Here is a 15,894-nt window from a genome sequence, read left to right as displayed (position 1 = left end):
ATGCTCTGTCGGTGGGCATTAGAAGATGATGAATGCCTGTAAAAGAAGCCAATAAAACAGACAAAACATAAATAATAACTATGTAAACAACGTGAAGATGTATAAATGTTACAAAATTACTCGATTCGGCATTAAATAACACGAAAAAAGATTGATATGCCGTAAAGCAAAACAGAACAAGACGTAAAATATGTTTTGACTATGTTACTCAGTGTATTTGCGAATGGTGACTTTGGTTATTTATTTAATAAAGTCATTCTTGACTTTTGTAACATTTATTTCGAAACATATTTTTTGTTGTGTAAATAAAAAAAAACATAAAGTGGCACAGTAAACAAAAAAAAAAAAAACCGAACTCGTAACGTTAAATGTAAAAAATATATTTATTACTGAATAAAATAGAATAAACGTTCCTACAATAATAAACAGAAGGCATCGTTAAATAATAAAGAGTGAACAATAAAGGGAGATAATTCACATTAATTAATGTTTGCGATGATGATGACGCGTTTCATTAATTAATGTTTGCGATGATGATGACGTGACACCGTACGTACAAGCAAATTAATATATAGATATTCTACATGGTTTATACATGCATAATATTTGCGTAAAAACGTTTACAATAAACACAAAATTGTTTCCATATATATTTATGTATACGTATATATTTTTGTTTAATCTATCTATCTATCTATCTATATATCTATAAAAGTGAATGTGTCTGTGTATCTGTCCGTCTGTGTGTGTGTGTACATTTCCCTACGCAATAACTTTGTCTATTTAAAGTCTACAGACTCGAAATTTGATATACAGGGTACTGAGATTTAGGAAAATCTATGTGATCGGTTTTCGGACAAAAATTGGCTGTTAAGGAGTCAAAGTTAAACAATTTGACCTTTGAGAACTCTACCAAACTAAACACTTGAAATTTTAGATATAGGTTCCTTGGACATAGATCTAACTTAATAACTTGATTTGAGCCCAAAACAATAAATGTTAAGGGGTCATAATAGGGATCAAAGTTTAAAAAAATTTGACCTCTGCGATCTCTACCAAATTACTCAGACAATTTCTGGTCTAAACATTTGAAATTTTCCATAAAGGGTATTCAGAGATATGGCAAACTTTTTCATTGGTTTGGGTCGAAGTTTTTAGTTACTAATATATAAATGTATGTATGTATGTTTGCATGTCTGCCCAACACTTTCGACAGAGACGACCGATTTTCTCAAGATAAGTATCGTTTTGGAGTTTGACCTTTCAGACGACAAATATCGAAAAATTGGCTAAAAACATTAATATCTTCACCTTAAACTGGGCACTTTTCTATGGGGGGGGGGATCAGTTTTTTTCGCTGATATTTTTTAAAATCATCCTCTCCTTTCGATTGTCTGGCCTTAATTTTAAAAAATGTCACTTCTGGTTTGGGGGTGGTCATAACAGCATAGACGTCGGGGTTTTTTTTTCCCGTTCTTTTCCTCCTTTGCGGTACGGGTTCGAGCCTGCCTTCCTACTACCACTTTTTTTTTTTTTTTCTTTTGCTCAACAGACACATCCAAACACCCGGGCAATGCCGGGCTGAAATGCTAGTATATCTATAAAAGTGAACGTATCTGTGTGTCTACATTTCCCTACGCAATAACTCTCTCAATTTTAAGTCTACAGACTCGAAATTTGATATACAGGGTACTGAGATTTGGGAAAATATTTGTAATCCGTTTTTGGCTAGAAATTTGGCTGTTAAAGGGGTCAAAGTTTAATGATTTGACCTTTGAGAACTCTACCAAACTCCCCCGCCAATTTTGGGTCTAAACACTTGAAATTTTAAATATAGGTTCCTTGAACATGGATCTAACTTAATAACTTGATTTGAGCTCAAAACAATAAATGTTAAAGGGTCATAATAGGGGTCAAAGTTAGAAAAAATTGACCGCTGCGGTTTCTACCAAATTACTCAGACAATTTCTGGTCTAAACATTTGAAATTTGACAAAAAGGGTATTCAGAGATATGGCAAGCTTTTTAATCGGTTTGGGTCAAAAAGTTTTAGTTATCAATATATAAATGTATGTATGTATGTATGTATGTTTGCCTAAAACTTTTGACAGAGGCGACAGATTTTACCAAGATCAGTATTGTTTTAAAGTCCAACTTTTCAGACGACAAATATCGAAAAATTGGCTAGAAACATTAATATCTTCACTTTCAACTGGGAACTTTTCTACAGGGTCGCTTTATTTGCCGATATTTTTTAAAGTCATCCTCTCCTTTCGATTGTCTAGCCTTAATTTAAAAAAATGTAACTTCCGGTTTGGTGGTAGTCTTAACAGCATAGACGTAAGGTTTTTTTTCCCATTCTTTTCCTCCTTCGTAGTACGGATTCGAGCCTGCCTTCCTACCACCACTTTTTCTTTTTTTCTTTTTTGTTTTGCTCAACATACACCTCCAAACACCCGGGCAACGCCGGGCTGAAATGTTAGTGTATATATATATATATATATATAGAGAGAGAGAGAGAGAGAGAAATTTAAATAACTTTCTTGGATTTGCATTTTTGGATTTTACCGTCATTGGATACTTTACCCTTCACCAGACTATTCATTCACGTGAAATCACTTTTTTCTTCACCCTATTCCCTCTGCTTCACTTTTTGTTATCAAGTAAGATCTTTGACTTACTTGTAGTTTCATCAAATACTTTTGCAAGCAAAATCCGATCCTGCATTTTTGCTAATTCCTACCCTCTTTGAAACTCCGCGGATTAAGGACTATCCACTTATTTAGTGTTTCCTTTTCAAATTAAATGTTTTTAACTCTTTTTCAAAGCGTTTTTAACATGTTGTTTTAATTACTTGCTCTTATATATTTAACAAATTCGTTTCTTATCGTTGAGCACTTTCAGTTGAATTAAAATCGGTCAATTTACCTCTTCTGCATAGATCATTGTATAACGATTAGATCACTGTCTGATTGACATAAAGAACATTTTTAAAAAAATTAAAAATGTTTAAATTCAACGTTATTTCACGCAGTTAATGGTAGCCGAATGGATACGGTCTTTGCTAATCGAGCCAGAGATGTCTCGTGTTGCCGAGTTCGAATCATTCGACTGGTGTTAATCGTGACACCCTGCACTGAAGGTTCCCGAAAGAATGAAACACTAGTGTCTGTAGGTATTTAATTATTATAGTAAAAAAATAACATATATATATATATATATATATATATATATATATATATATATACTGTGTGTGCAAAATCAAGACTTCAAGACAAGGTGTTGATGGCAACGAAAAGTGTATTTCTTGTAATTATTGAAGGAAAAAGCATTGAATATGCCCAGATAATGAAATAAGTTTTAAAAGCACACTTAGTAATACTTATTTAGTATTTTTGGCCCCGATCAATAATCTGAACCAAACTCTGGAGCAAAAACATATTAATACACTAGAAAAAGCAATACATAGTATATGCTACATAAAATAGAGCTTAGTGTCCTTGGGGCATGGTAGATGCTGAATCCAAATGTATTTAATATTCTAAATATGGCAGCTATGTATTCAAATATAATTTTACTTTTATTAAGTGTAATGTTGAATCGAACAGTGCTCAATACTCCAGTGAGAATAGAAAAGTACTTAGTAAGAGATATATACTGAATTGAAAGCCGTGCAATATGTTAGATAGTAAACTGGTTGTTAGTTCTACTACTGATACAATAATAAAATTAACGTCTTCAATCAGAAACATTAGATCGAAACATTGATTTATTTCAATTTTATGTTGCAAAATGCATATATATATATAAAGTAAATAAAAAATATATATACTGTATGTGCAAAATCAAGACTTCAAGGTGTTGATGGCAACGAAAAGTGTATTTCATTTTATGTTACAATAGTTTCAATGTCCAGTTTGACAATTTCAAGCATTATATCGTTTGAAAATTTTCAGAAACCAGCATTTCTTAAGACTTTATGAATAAACACACTTTTGGCAATGTAGCATTTTTTGAATAGCAAGAAAAAAAGGGGGGGAGTCCGTAATGGAAAAAGCATGCAAGAAACATTTACCTTGGTTGTGGTTACGGAAAAGCCCATTTAAATATATATATATATATGGCTAATGATGGGATGATTCCAATATTTTTCCCGATTCCGATTCTTTATAAATCTATATATATTTAACTATAAAGTAATTTTTTTCCCCCAATTACCGCAAAACACATGTTAAATGTGCATATATTTTCTCAAATGTAATAACACACTTACGATGGGGATGATCTATAGATGTTAGTTTTATTAGTAGTTTAATATCAAAAAATATTTTTTTTTTATTACTACCAGCTGTTGAAGATTTTGTTTTAAAACAAATCAAATAAAAAAAAAAGATAATTAAAGAAATCGTTTTTTGGCATCGGAAAATAGGTACGCATTTTTCCGATTCCAATACCAACTCAGATATCTCCAAAAGTTCTGATTTTTCCAATTCAGATTAATCATTCCCAACACTAACATATACATACTGGTCTTTATTATATAGTGGAGGATTAGATTAGTTGTTCTACCTGGCATTGGTCATTGCAATTTTTAAATTTTTTTATTTACTCAAGAGTCACTACTTATCAAGGCTGAAAGGCTACTCAAGGACATGAGTTAATGAGTGTCAATTGAATAGTGAAACAACACCATTATGATTGGTAATGATGGTGGAAGTTTGACAGAATTTGATTATTTAAGAAGATGGCTCAACAAGAATTTGTTTACATTGAACTTGAAAACAACCATGTTGTATCTTAGCATGTAAAGGGTTGATGCTGTTGCCCACGTGGTCGCAACACAGGTCTAGAACAAACTCTGAGAATGTTGTTGGGTGCGTCATTGTGGCTATATTCGTTCATGTGTTAAAATCCATATTTTTTCGTTGATTTACATGCCATGATCTTTCTCTTGGAATTCTTCTATTCACCAACATATCTCAGATTTTTTCCATCAGTTTCTATTTTCTTTATAAAAACAGAGAAAAGAAAATGACAAAAAAAAAAGGGGGAAATAAGTTTATCAGCAGAACAATGGAGAGGAAGTCGTTTGCCAAGGTGCACAAGAAAGCTGAAATAGGATTGTTAATCAAGGTGAGACAGTGATTTAGGACAGAGCACTGAACAATGTGGGTTAATATGTTTAGAGTTAGTTTACCAGCAGTTTCAGAAGTGTCAGTGAATATTACGACATGGGCAGTTTATGGACAGTCTTGGGTTTGCAACAGTTAAGGACAATTACCAGTTTAATACATTGGAAAGCAGGTCATGGTTTAGACCAGATCGAAAGAGCTTTAGGAGATCTAGATCAGCTGACAGAATGTAGATGTCGACCGTAGCGTGTAGAGGAGAGGTTCACAACCACTGTGCCGTGAAATGATTACTGGTGTGCTGCGAAGAGATGATAGCTACAAGCCATTTAATTTTATTTTATTTAATATTTAATTTTCTAATCATGATGACACCGCTCAATTCCAACTTTAACTAAAAGTCATCAAAATCTTACTGCCTACATACTGTATGAACTGGGATTTTCTTACCTAAACAACATTAAAAGTAAAATATTATGAAAGACTTTAAAATATTGAAGAAGACTGTGTGTCTCTCTCACGTTCGTCCACATATTGCAGCAGTAGTTAAAAAACACCAGGCACAGCTGTCCACTGACATTCACCATTATTATTCTATACCAAATATTGAATACAGTTGATTTATGTGAATAAAAATTCAAGTTATATAATGCTAGCAGGGAGACACGGCATTACCTGGGATTGAATGATGATCAACGAATATTTCAGACTCCTATATTTTTATTGTCGTTGAAATCTGTGAAATCACCCAGGAGGAAGCCTCACATGCCTCCATGCAATAACTTAGTCCAAAATATATGTTATTCTACATTGCACTGTAGAGAAACTACTGTTTTTCTTTTATAAAATTATTTTATTTAAGCTTCTTTCCAGTTAACAACAAAAAAAAAAAATTAAGAAATTTACATGCAGGGTTTGAACCTGCAGACCATGTCATGCAAAATTTTTTAAAATAAAACACGTAAATTTTCAAGTTTTATAAAATTCGTTGCTATTAATGAAAAAAAAAAAATTAAGAAATTTACATGCAGAGTTTGAACCTGCAGACCATGTCATGCAAATTTTTTTAAAATAAAACACGTAAATTTTCAAGTTTTATAAAATTCTTTGCTATTAATGAAAAAAAAAAAATTAAGAAATTTACATGCAGAGTTTGAACCTACAGACCACGTCATGCAAAAAAAAACACAAAAAAAAAACACGCTATCAACTTACCCGCAGTAGAATTTTCATGGCCCGTTGTTCTATCATTGTCGCTAAGTGACGACATGGAAAAATGGGTTTAACCGATGATAGATAAATTAAAATAACAGTTTTGATTATTGATTATAGGGTTATTCCGAGACAAAACTTAACTAAGATCACTCCCAGACTTGTACACTAAATTTCTGTAAATTTTAAAGAAAATCTGTTTAGCCATTTCAAAGTCTATAAGGAACGAACTCTCACACACACACACACAAAGTTGCAATTATAATTGTAGAGAATTGTTTTTCTATTTTATTGCAAAAAGGCTTTATGAGTAAAAAATACTAACTTTTTATGATAGGTGTGCCGTGAAAATTTAAATAAACTCAATGGCGTGCTGCTATGTAAAAATGTTGGGAAACATTAGTGTAGAGGGTTGATACTCTCGCCCAATTGGTCTTAACACAAGTCTAGAATACATTCTAGGAATGTTGTTTATTTTATGCCTGGGTGCGTCATTGTGACTATATTCATTCATATATCAAGATCTGTACTTTTTCATGGATTTACCATCTATTGGAGTTCTTCTATTCATCAACGTATCTCAGATTCTTTCTGTTTTCCTTATCATTTCTTTTGGTTGGCATCGTGTAAAATTTTACCAACTTCACTCTTTGATTTTGTTAGGAAGCATGCCTGTTCTGAGTCTCTGTTTTATTCTACCGTAACTCTCCGGCTTTCATCTGTTATTAAAATGATCAACAATATTGATTATAATTTGATTAGTTTTACTTATTTATTTACTTATTCTTTAATTTTTCAGGTGATAAACTTCCGTGGACAATAACCGTGAGCAATTATTCTATGTACAGCCTCCATCCAGCTCGGAAAGCTTTCTCCCTCGTCAAGCCAGGCAGTGTATCCTGCACGCTTGCTGTTTCCACCAAATATCATCCACCTGCTTCGGACAATGTTTCTTCGCTCGCCCTGTGTCTTCATCTGGATATGCATACCATGCGATTTTCATTTTCACTTAAACAGGTAAACATGTTTCGTAAATTTTGAAATGAAGATTGATAATTTGTATTTCATTCTGTCTACTATTCTCATCTTCGTATTATTTGGATTCTTCGAACTATTCTCATTTCGAGTGTGATTTTCAGAACGTTTTGGTCGATGTAACCTCTGACCTTCTTCAGGTAGTCCGAATAATCCAAATGAAACAACCAATCCTCATCTCAAAAACTTTGAAACGTTTTCTCAACTTGTTTATTCTCACGTCAACTTTTTTTCTGTTACATATTTTGGTACTAGTGCACTTATTGATCTGTGCTGAAATAATGTCATTATTTAGAAAGCCATTCTTAACATGGCGAGGGGAGGGTGTTTTGTATCTATTCTCTACTTTAACCTTACACTTTAATAAAAACAGATATCATAAAACTTTAATTAAACTTGAAAATGCTATTTAAAAAATAGCACAGATCAATAAGTGCATTAGCACCATAAACTTTTCCAAAATAAAAACGTCTCCATCAGTTGTGTGGAGGGGGTAGTCACTTCTACTCCTGCGACGAAATAAGTAATAGACAGAAAATCACATTCAATATGAAATCGATAGATTTGATTATAAACATGTTTTTTTTTTATATTATTTTGAAAACACTTACCAATAATTAGCCTAAATCGTGTACGAAGTAGATTTTTATATGTACCTAATCTGAATAGAGTCTAGTTCTAGTTAAAGAGCTATAACAACGTTACAGAGAAAATTTCTACTCTATTATATAGTATAACGTGGAGATCTGTCGAGCGGTTGGCTCTGAAATGGTGCATGTTCTCTCCTGATGAACTGGCATTATCTGGAAACTGAACTATGATGCCTCACAATTGGAGGCAGCCTACAACTAATTTGCAAGCGGAATGGCTGCAGTGGTAGGGTGGCAGGGTGGCAGGACGATCCATGTTTCTGGGGGAGGGTATTTTGTACCTATTACTTTAACCTTACAATTTAATAAAAACAGATGTCATAAAACTTTAATTAAACTTGAAAATACTATTTAAAAAATAGCATGGATCAATAAGTGCACTAACCCTAACCTATATTTTTGAATTTGAGAATTTTCATATCTAACTCTGCTGCTACCAGATCAGGTTCTTTGAATATATCGGCTTCCTGACAATAAATGCACTAAACATTATTTTTTTTCTTTTCCTTAACTCAACTCAACTCAATCATGTTCTGCAAAGCCAAAAATGAAAACAGCAATTTTGGTCTACAAAAAACAAAAAACAAAAAAAAAAACTAAGCAGTATCAATAAATATTTGAAAATATAAAGAATTTGAAGCATAAAATCTTTTACCAAAATGACCGGATTTTGCATTAAATAATACGAAAACGGCTGATATGCCATAAAACAAAACAACCAAATAAATAGTATAATCATTTGTCCTTAAGTATCTAATTTAAACCTCGTCGGAGATTTCAAAACCTTTACACAAAACCATACCTTACAATACTTGTGATAATCAGTCTGACAGTGACTTTTTTTTGAAGTCAGGGTGAATTATAGTCTTGTTAAATCTCAGGATATTCCTCTTCCCAGGCTTTATCTTCTCTTTGAGAAAGGGTTAGTTTATCAATAATCAGCTAAAGTTTCACTACCAGAAAATGCCAACAGGACTGCTCAGGTATTTTGTAGGCTATAAAGCTCTAATCGTTTTGTGGTGGCTTTTCAAAATCACATATGACCTTATGTCTAACCTTCTGATTGGACACAAATGAGGTAAATAAATATACATTCAAATACGTGCATCGTTTTATTGATTCCAGAGGGGAAGATTGTTCTTTTTCTATCTATTTTAAACCTTCTGGTAGTTATGTTTTAAAATTTTATTATTTTTGTTATTTGAAATTATTCGGACTATTATTCTCATCTTTCTTCTTCACAAAATTTTGACCAATGCATACTCCCATCTTTTGGTAAGCTGATAACGTGAAACTCAAGAACCGATATGAAATTTGGAACTGAACAAAGCAAATTGTTCTTATTTCATCAGCCATTATCATGAAGTGTTAATTTTTATGTTATTATAATAAAGATTGAATCTCTAACTTTCAGAAACTGGTGCTACCAGGTCAGGCTGTCTAAAGATACTGGCTTCCTGACCAAAAATGCACCAAGCATTGATGTTATTGCTTTTTTTTTCTTTCCTTTTGAAAAATTCAGTCATATTCTGCAAAGCCCAAAACAAAACATCAATTTTCCTCTACAAAACAATCAAACCAAACACCATGAATAAATATTTGAAGATATAAATAACTTGAAGCATAAAAACTTTTACCAAAATAATTGAATCCAAAAGGGTTCATATGCCATAAAACAAAACAACCAAACCAAATCCATCAGTAATAATCAGGTACAAGTGTTAATTTATATATTACTAAACTGAATGTTTAGAGATATGTGTTGAGCATAATAAAAAAATGGTTTACTGATATTCTGCAGTCATTTATTATTGTGAAAATATGTCTGTATACATTCATCCTACAGCTTAAAAAAGCTATTGTGGAAGTTTAATGTTTTATCAATGCCACGTGACCAGTGAATCATCGGCGATGATATTTCTCCATATAATAAAACTAGCCTGTGTGCCCGGTGTTGTCTGGGTGTTTGAAGGTGTGTGTTAAGCAAAAAAAAAAAAAAAAGTTGTAGTAGGCAGGCAGGCTTGAACCCGTGACGCGAAGGTGGAAAAGAAAGTGAAAGAAAATCTGACGCCTTACCGCTACTCCATGATGCGACCAGAAGTCTAAAGCACTCAAATTTAATGTAGTCCTTACAGAAATGGCGTTGTTTTTAAACTTCCCATGAAAACAAATTAGACACAAGGTTGTTTTTAATAATAACCATCTCCCCCCCCCCCAAAGGGGGCTCTCTGGCAGTATCCAAATAAATAGTAACTGTCTCAGTATGAAGGGTTTTTCCCTGAACAGATACTACTCGGCCTGAAGGCTAGGCAGTTGCATTCCAATAGTTTCGCTTTATTCATACGAAAAAGACAAATAAACATTGCAGACAACAGCATGGTGGAATTTTGTTTAACTCAATCAAAAAAAGATAGACAATGTCCGTTTGCGAATGCAAGATATTACAATCTGGGAAGTATGCAAAAAGCCTGATGCAAAAAACCTTTCATGAACATGCACAAATGCTTACACCCATTTTGCTTTTATATATTAGATTAGTGATTAGTGTCTGTAGTTAGGATTGAACCTCCAACTTCCAGAAGACTTTCTCTTAGATGCACCTGAAGATGATTGAACATTACATCAGCTGATGAGAATAGCCATCCAAGCAATCATTGTTTCAACTTATGACATATCCAACTTATAACTGACCGACTTTATGACAGACCATAGTTCTTGTCCAGAATTTCCCCTACATTAATAAACAAAAACACAGTAATATCTCTGTGATGTATGTCCTTGTAACGAAATGAAAATATATTTTAAAAATTACATAAATTGATTTAGTAATTTTATTTAAAAAAAAAAAAAACATGATTAATGGGAATTCGTAGGCATTACAGCAAATCTAGTAAGTATGAATTGTTATCTCCTTTGATTTTTTTTAGATTTTTTTTTTTTTAAATATCAGAAACTCTTTGGGTGCTCATAAAATTTCATATTTTATTTTAAAATAAAACTACTTCATTAATTTATATGATTTTTGGAATATGATATTTTTGTTTTGTCACAGGTACATACATCATGCAGATTTTTCTTTATTTTCATTTTTTAATATAAGGGAAATTCTATAGAAGCACCCATGTCATTGTGACATTAGGGCAGGTCGATTTGCACTTATTTCAGAAAATCAACATGGCGGCACTGGTGATGATAGTTGGGATTTGATGTGATAAGAACATATACCAAAAATTAGATTCCCATCTTGAACAGAAAACTGAGCATTTGATTTTAAAAATTGCGTAGAAAAATGCTGAAAATCCTTCATTTTAATTGTATTTTTCACAACACTGACTTTGAAATTTCACTATTTTTATAAAATATTCAATTAAAATTGATATATTTATATGAAATACATTGAAATAAAAATAAATACATGAATTATAATTTTAATTATGAATCACAACTATCAAAATATCTAAACTTTTACTGCATTAATTAAACAAAAATTGTAAAAAAAGCTAATTAGCAACTAAGTCTTTTAAATTTCACAATTTAAAAAGATATGTGGAGATGTATTACACAATATAAAAACTTGATATAAGTTACAGAACCATGTATTTTAATTTTTTATTAGAAGCAATAATATAAACTTATAATAGAACTAAATTGTTCTGTATAATTTCCTTTTGCAGAAAATGAAGGCCTTATTTGCTGGCATGATGACTGTGTAATAATGTAATGTCTTGCTTCCTGCCCATATACAACTTTTTGAGAAAAATCAATCAAATTTGACCAGTGTGTGGCTGCAAAATTGATAGCAGTAATATTTTTCATTTTTTTTTTTTTTTAGTTGTTCACTATTTCTGGAAAAATAACACAAAAAAAAAACTATTATTTGAAAACACTTATTTTTTATATTTTTGCAATGTAATATGAATAAAAAACTAACTATTAAGAAAACTAATAAAATTTAATGGATAAATATTTGTTTACCTAATGGACAAAATCGTTTGAATGCCCTCTTCTCTCACATCCAATTCATCTGAGTTTATCATCGATATTATATTTTCCGGAAGTAGTGCAAAAGCACTATATTTGGAACAGTTTAAAACAGTAATTTGGATTTCAGTTAACTGTTTTGTTCTCTGAATCATATTAAAATATACTGTTGTTGGTTAAAAAAAAATATTGTCAGTTTTGATCTCAAACCAACTAACTGCATACACTTGGATGATAAATTTGACCAAAATGTTTAATTTATCATAGTGTTTGATGATAGACAACTCTAGTTCATAAACACATTAATCTTGTGGCTTATGTTAGCCATCTTCCTTGATTCAAGGGCCCAATTTTCCAAGTTAAATTCTCCATAAGAAATGCCAACAGCATACTCAAAAAGTTCTTCACACTTAAATTATTTGTTTCTTCTGCTGTCAGATAATGATGATCGGGAGGGACACTAATTTTTTAGAATTCTACTTAAGGCAAATCTTGATTGATACAAAGTTTCCCCAAAGGACCAGTAAATGTTGTTAGGCTTTTTGCATGTTTAATAATAGAGCCAGATTACATAATAAATACCAATATATTATTTTATTTTCCACAAAAAAGGAACATAATTGTAGGTGAATCTATAGAATTAATTTGATCTCCTTGTTACGAGGACAAGTGCAGATTATGTGCCTTGTTTGACAATTTTCTGTTTTGCACTTTATTGCAAAGTCATCACATCTCAAGGCAGAAAGTTTACAGCTACAAGAAGATATATCAAACAGTCTGTCTAGCTGTTCCTTCATTCTTTTCACTTTGATTGCTGCAAGAGATTTCCTGTCAATTTGTTTGGCCCTCTTATAGCAAAATATATTGACCTTCTGACCTATATAATGTTACCTTAAGGGTATTTGTGGATTAACTGCTTGCCGAATACTAATTATTTCCTTGGCAATTAACTTAGAAACTTCACTATTTTTTAAGTGGGATAACTGTTTTCAAGGAAATAACTAAACTGGATGACTTGTCATGAAGTTGGGGTGCTGTTTCATCCAAATAACAAGGTGGACCAGCAAATTTTGTGAACCACGGGTTAAAACAGAACGTTGTGCTTTTACTGACATTCCAATCTGAAAAGTAAAATAAATAAATGGATTATAACTGAAGGAAACTGTTTTAGGCTATCTTCCAGTTTCATACGTAAAAAAATAAGTGCTAGTTATAAGAAATAATGAAAAACTGTGTAGAGTTGAATTAGAGTAGAGTTAGATGTCTTGAAGAGAGAGGACCAAACCAACTCAGAGGCATATTAGTGTTTAGTTTAGACATTTTTAGCTCCTCCTTCGATAACATGAATTTATCCATAAAGAGATTTATTCTTGCTGTAGCTGTGCCATTTTAAAAAAATTGAAAAACCAGTGCTTGTGCATCTATGTTACTATGCTATTTTTAATAGTATTTTCAAGTTAAATTTTTATAAAATTTTTGTTTATTACATTTTTAGGTGAAAGTACAGAATAGTTACAATACAACCTCCTTCCCATATTAAGAATGGCTTTCTAAATAAAGTTATTTTAGCACAATAACATAGATGCACAAATAACAAAAAACCTTTAAAGGAGTTTCCTTATTTACTCGTATTAATCTTTGTGGGTTATCTGATTTTAAAACTATAATTTTAGAAGAAAAACACTGCTTAAAAACAATTACTCCCTAAAAATAAAAGAAATTAAAATTTGACACTAATTTTCTGCAAAGTATTTTTTTAATAAGTAGAAAACTTGGAAATTTACGTGGTTATGTTTCGTAAAGAATGTGTAGAATAAAATTGTATGGACTATTTTTTCTTTGTTTTAATATAAAACTGGAGTATTACCATATTTTAATAAAAATTTCAAATAGAATTTGATGTGAAATATTAGGTTGGTGCAAAAATAATGTTTTTGACGTTCATTTGAACATCAAAAAATGCCATTATTTTTGCACCAACCTAATAGAAAAACATTAAAAAAGATAAAACAAATATGTTTCAATTCATTGCAGACACTTGAAATATAATAATACATATTTTAAACAAGTCTTTTTCATTTTTCCTTTCGAAATAATTAAGCCTAAATCGTAATGTTTTCAAATTAAACAATAAACAAACGTTAATTTTCAATATCAATAACGAGCGTGTTTTGCGACGGTGAAATCTAAAATGTTTCCACTCCAAAAAAGATCCTGAAATGAAAAAAGCGAACTTTGGTCGCTATTATTTAAAAAACATAATTTTGCCTTTACATTTAATATTTATTTTATTAATTCATTATCCTCACTCATTTTATTTAAAAATGTAGTTTAAAACATATTCTAAATAATGATTCCATTTTCTTGGGTACGGATTGTTTTGGTGACTGTACGTTCTTAACAATTCACTGAAAAACTGTTAATCACTTCAATTTTTCAACTTTTCAAGTCATTTCTTCAAGCAAAGATAACAATTTTGAGAAAAATATTTGTGTAGATCTTTTCTATGTCAAACCGTAACTATCATCACCATTGCCTCACCGGGGTTCCAAAATCGACCTGCCCTATTGTGACGTGTTGCTCTTTGGTAAAGGGGAACAGAAATAATCCACGCACACCATTTACTTTTTTTTCTAATTTAAATACAAATCTTTATTTCAGATTCAACTATGTGTACTCATTTTAAACCAATTGATCACAGAAGGAAGCAAATTATCAAGCCTGGCTATTCCCAAACCGTCTGTCCCCGAGGTGGTCACTCCTATCGAACCTGTGAATGTAAAAGCTGGTCATAAAGACCAACAACCGGTGAGCCAGTCTGTGTTCTCTCACAGTCACACGCAGGGTCAGACGCATAGTACCAGCTTCTCCAACGATATAGATGTTACTGGCCTAACAGAGACTTCTGGAGAGTTCTCAAGGGAAGCAACTCCAATCAGAGACCAAGATATGGAGGATGACCCCGAATTGGAAGGGGTTAAATTGTCTTTGTGGCTTCAATGGACCTGCCCGAAATGCGAAGTAAAGCTATATGGGTGTGATCCCATCAAAGAAGAAGGTAATGTTTACATTATTTTTGAAGGAAATCATTATAATGATGATGATTATTTTGACATTATTTTTTAAGGAAATCATTATAATGATGATGATTATTTTGACATTATTTTTGAAGGAAATCATTATTATGATGATGATTATTTTGACATTATTTTTTAAGGAAATCATTATTATGATGATGATTATTTTGACATTATTTTTTAAGGAAATCATTATAATGATGATGATTATTTTGACATTATTTTTTAAGGAAATCATTATAATGATGATGATTATTTTGACATTATTTTTTAAGGAAATCATTATAATGATGATGATTATTTTGACATTATTTTTTAAGGAAATCATTATTATGATGATGATTATTTTGACATTATTTTTTAAGGAAATCATTATAATGATGATGATTATTTTGACATTATTTTTTAAGGAAATCATTATAATGATGATGATTATTTTGACATTATTTTTTAAGGAAATCATTATTATGATGATTATTTTGACATTATTTTTTAAAGAAATCATTATTATGATGATGATTATTTTGACATTATTTTTTAAGGAAATCATTATAATGATGATGATTATTTTGACATTATTTTTTAAGGAAATCATTATAATGATGATGATTATTTTGACATTATTTTTTAAGGAAATCATTATAATGATGATGATTATTTTGACATTATTTTTTAAAGAAATCATTATTATGATGATGATTATTTTGACATTATTTTTTAAAGAAATCATTATTATGATGATGATTATTTTGACATTATTTTTTAAGGAAATCATTATAATGATGATGATTATTTTGACATTATTTTTTAA

At 31.1% G+C, this 15,894-nt stretch overlaps 1 protein-coding gene across 2 annotated transcripts in view; it reads left to right on the top strand.

The window, feature by feature from the left end:
• Positions 1–15,894, top strand: part of LOC145293754 (intermembrane lipid transfer protein VPS13B-like) — a 260,242-nt gene that overhangs the window by 105,107 nt on the left and 139,241 nt on the right. For both annotated transcript variants that reach the window (XM_080140245.1, XM_080140246.1), the window contains exons 16-17: positions 7,140–7,357; positions 14,668–15,064. In XM_080140245.1, the coding sequence (XP_079996371.1) occupies positions 7,140–7,357; positions 14,668–15,064 (615 nt within the window). The remainder of the gene's footprint in view (positions 1–7,139; positions 7,358–14,667; positions 15,065–15,894) is intronic.

Source organism: Euprymna scolopes, chromosome 15, assembly GCF_053919585.1.
Source record: "Euprymna scolopes isolate OS-2025 chromosome 15, ASM5391958v1, whole genome shotgun sequence".
Lineage (NCBI taxonomy): Eukaryota > Metazoa > Mollusca > Cephalopoda > Sepiida > Sepiolidae > Euprymna > Euprymna scolopes.
The sequence above is the reverse complement of the archived record's forward strand: the minus strand, read 5'-3'. Positions and strand labels throughout refer to the sequence as shown.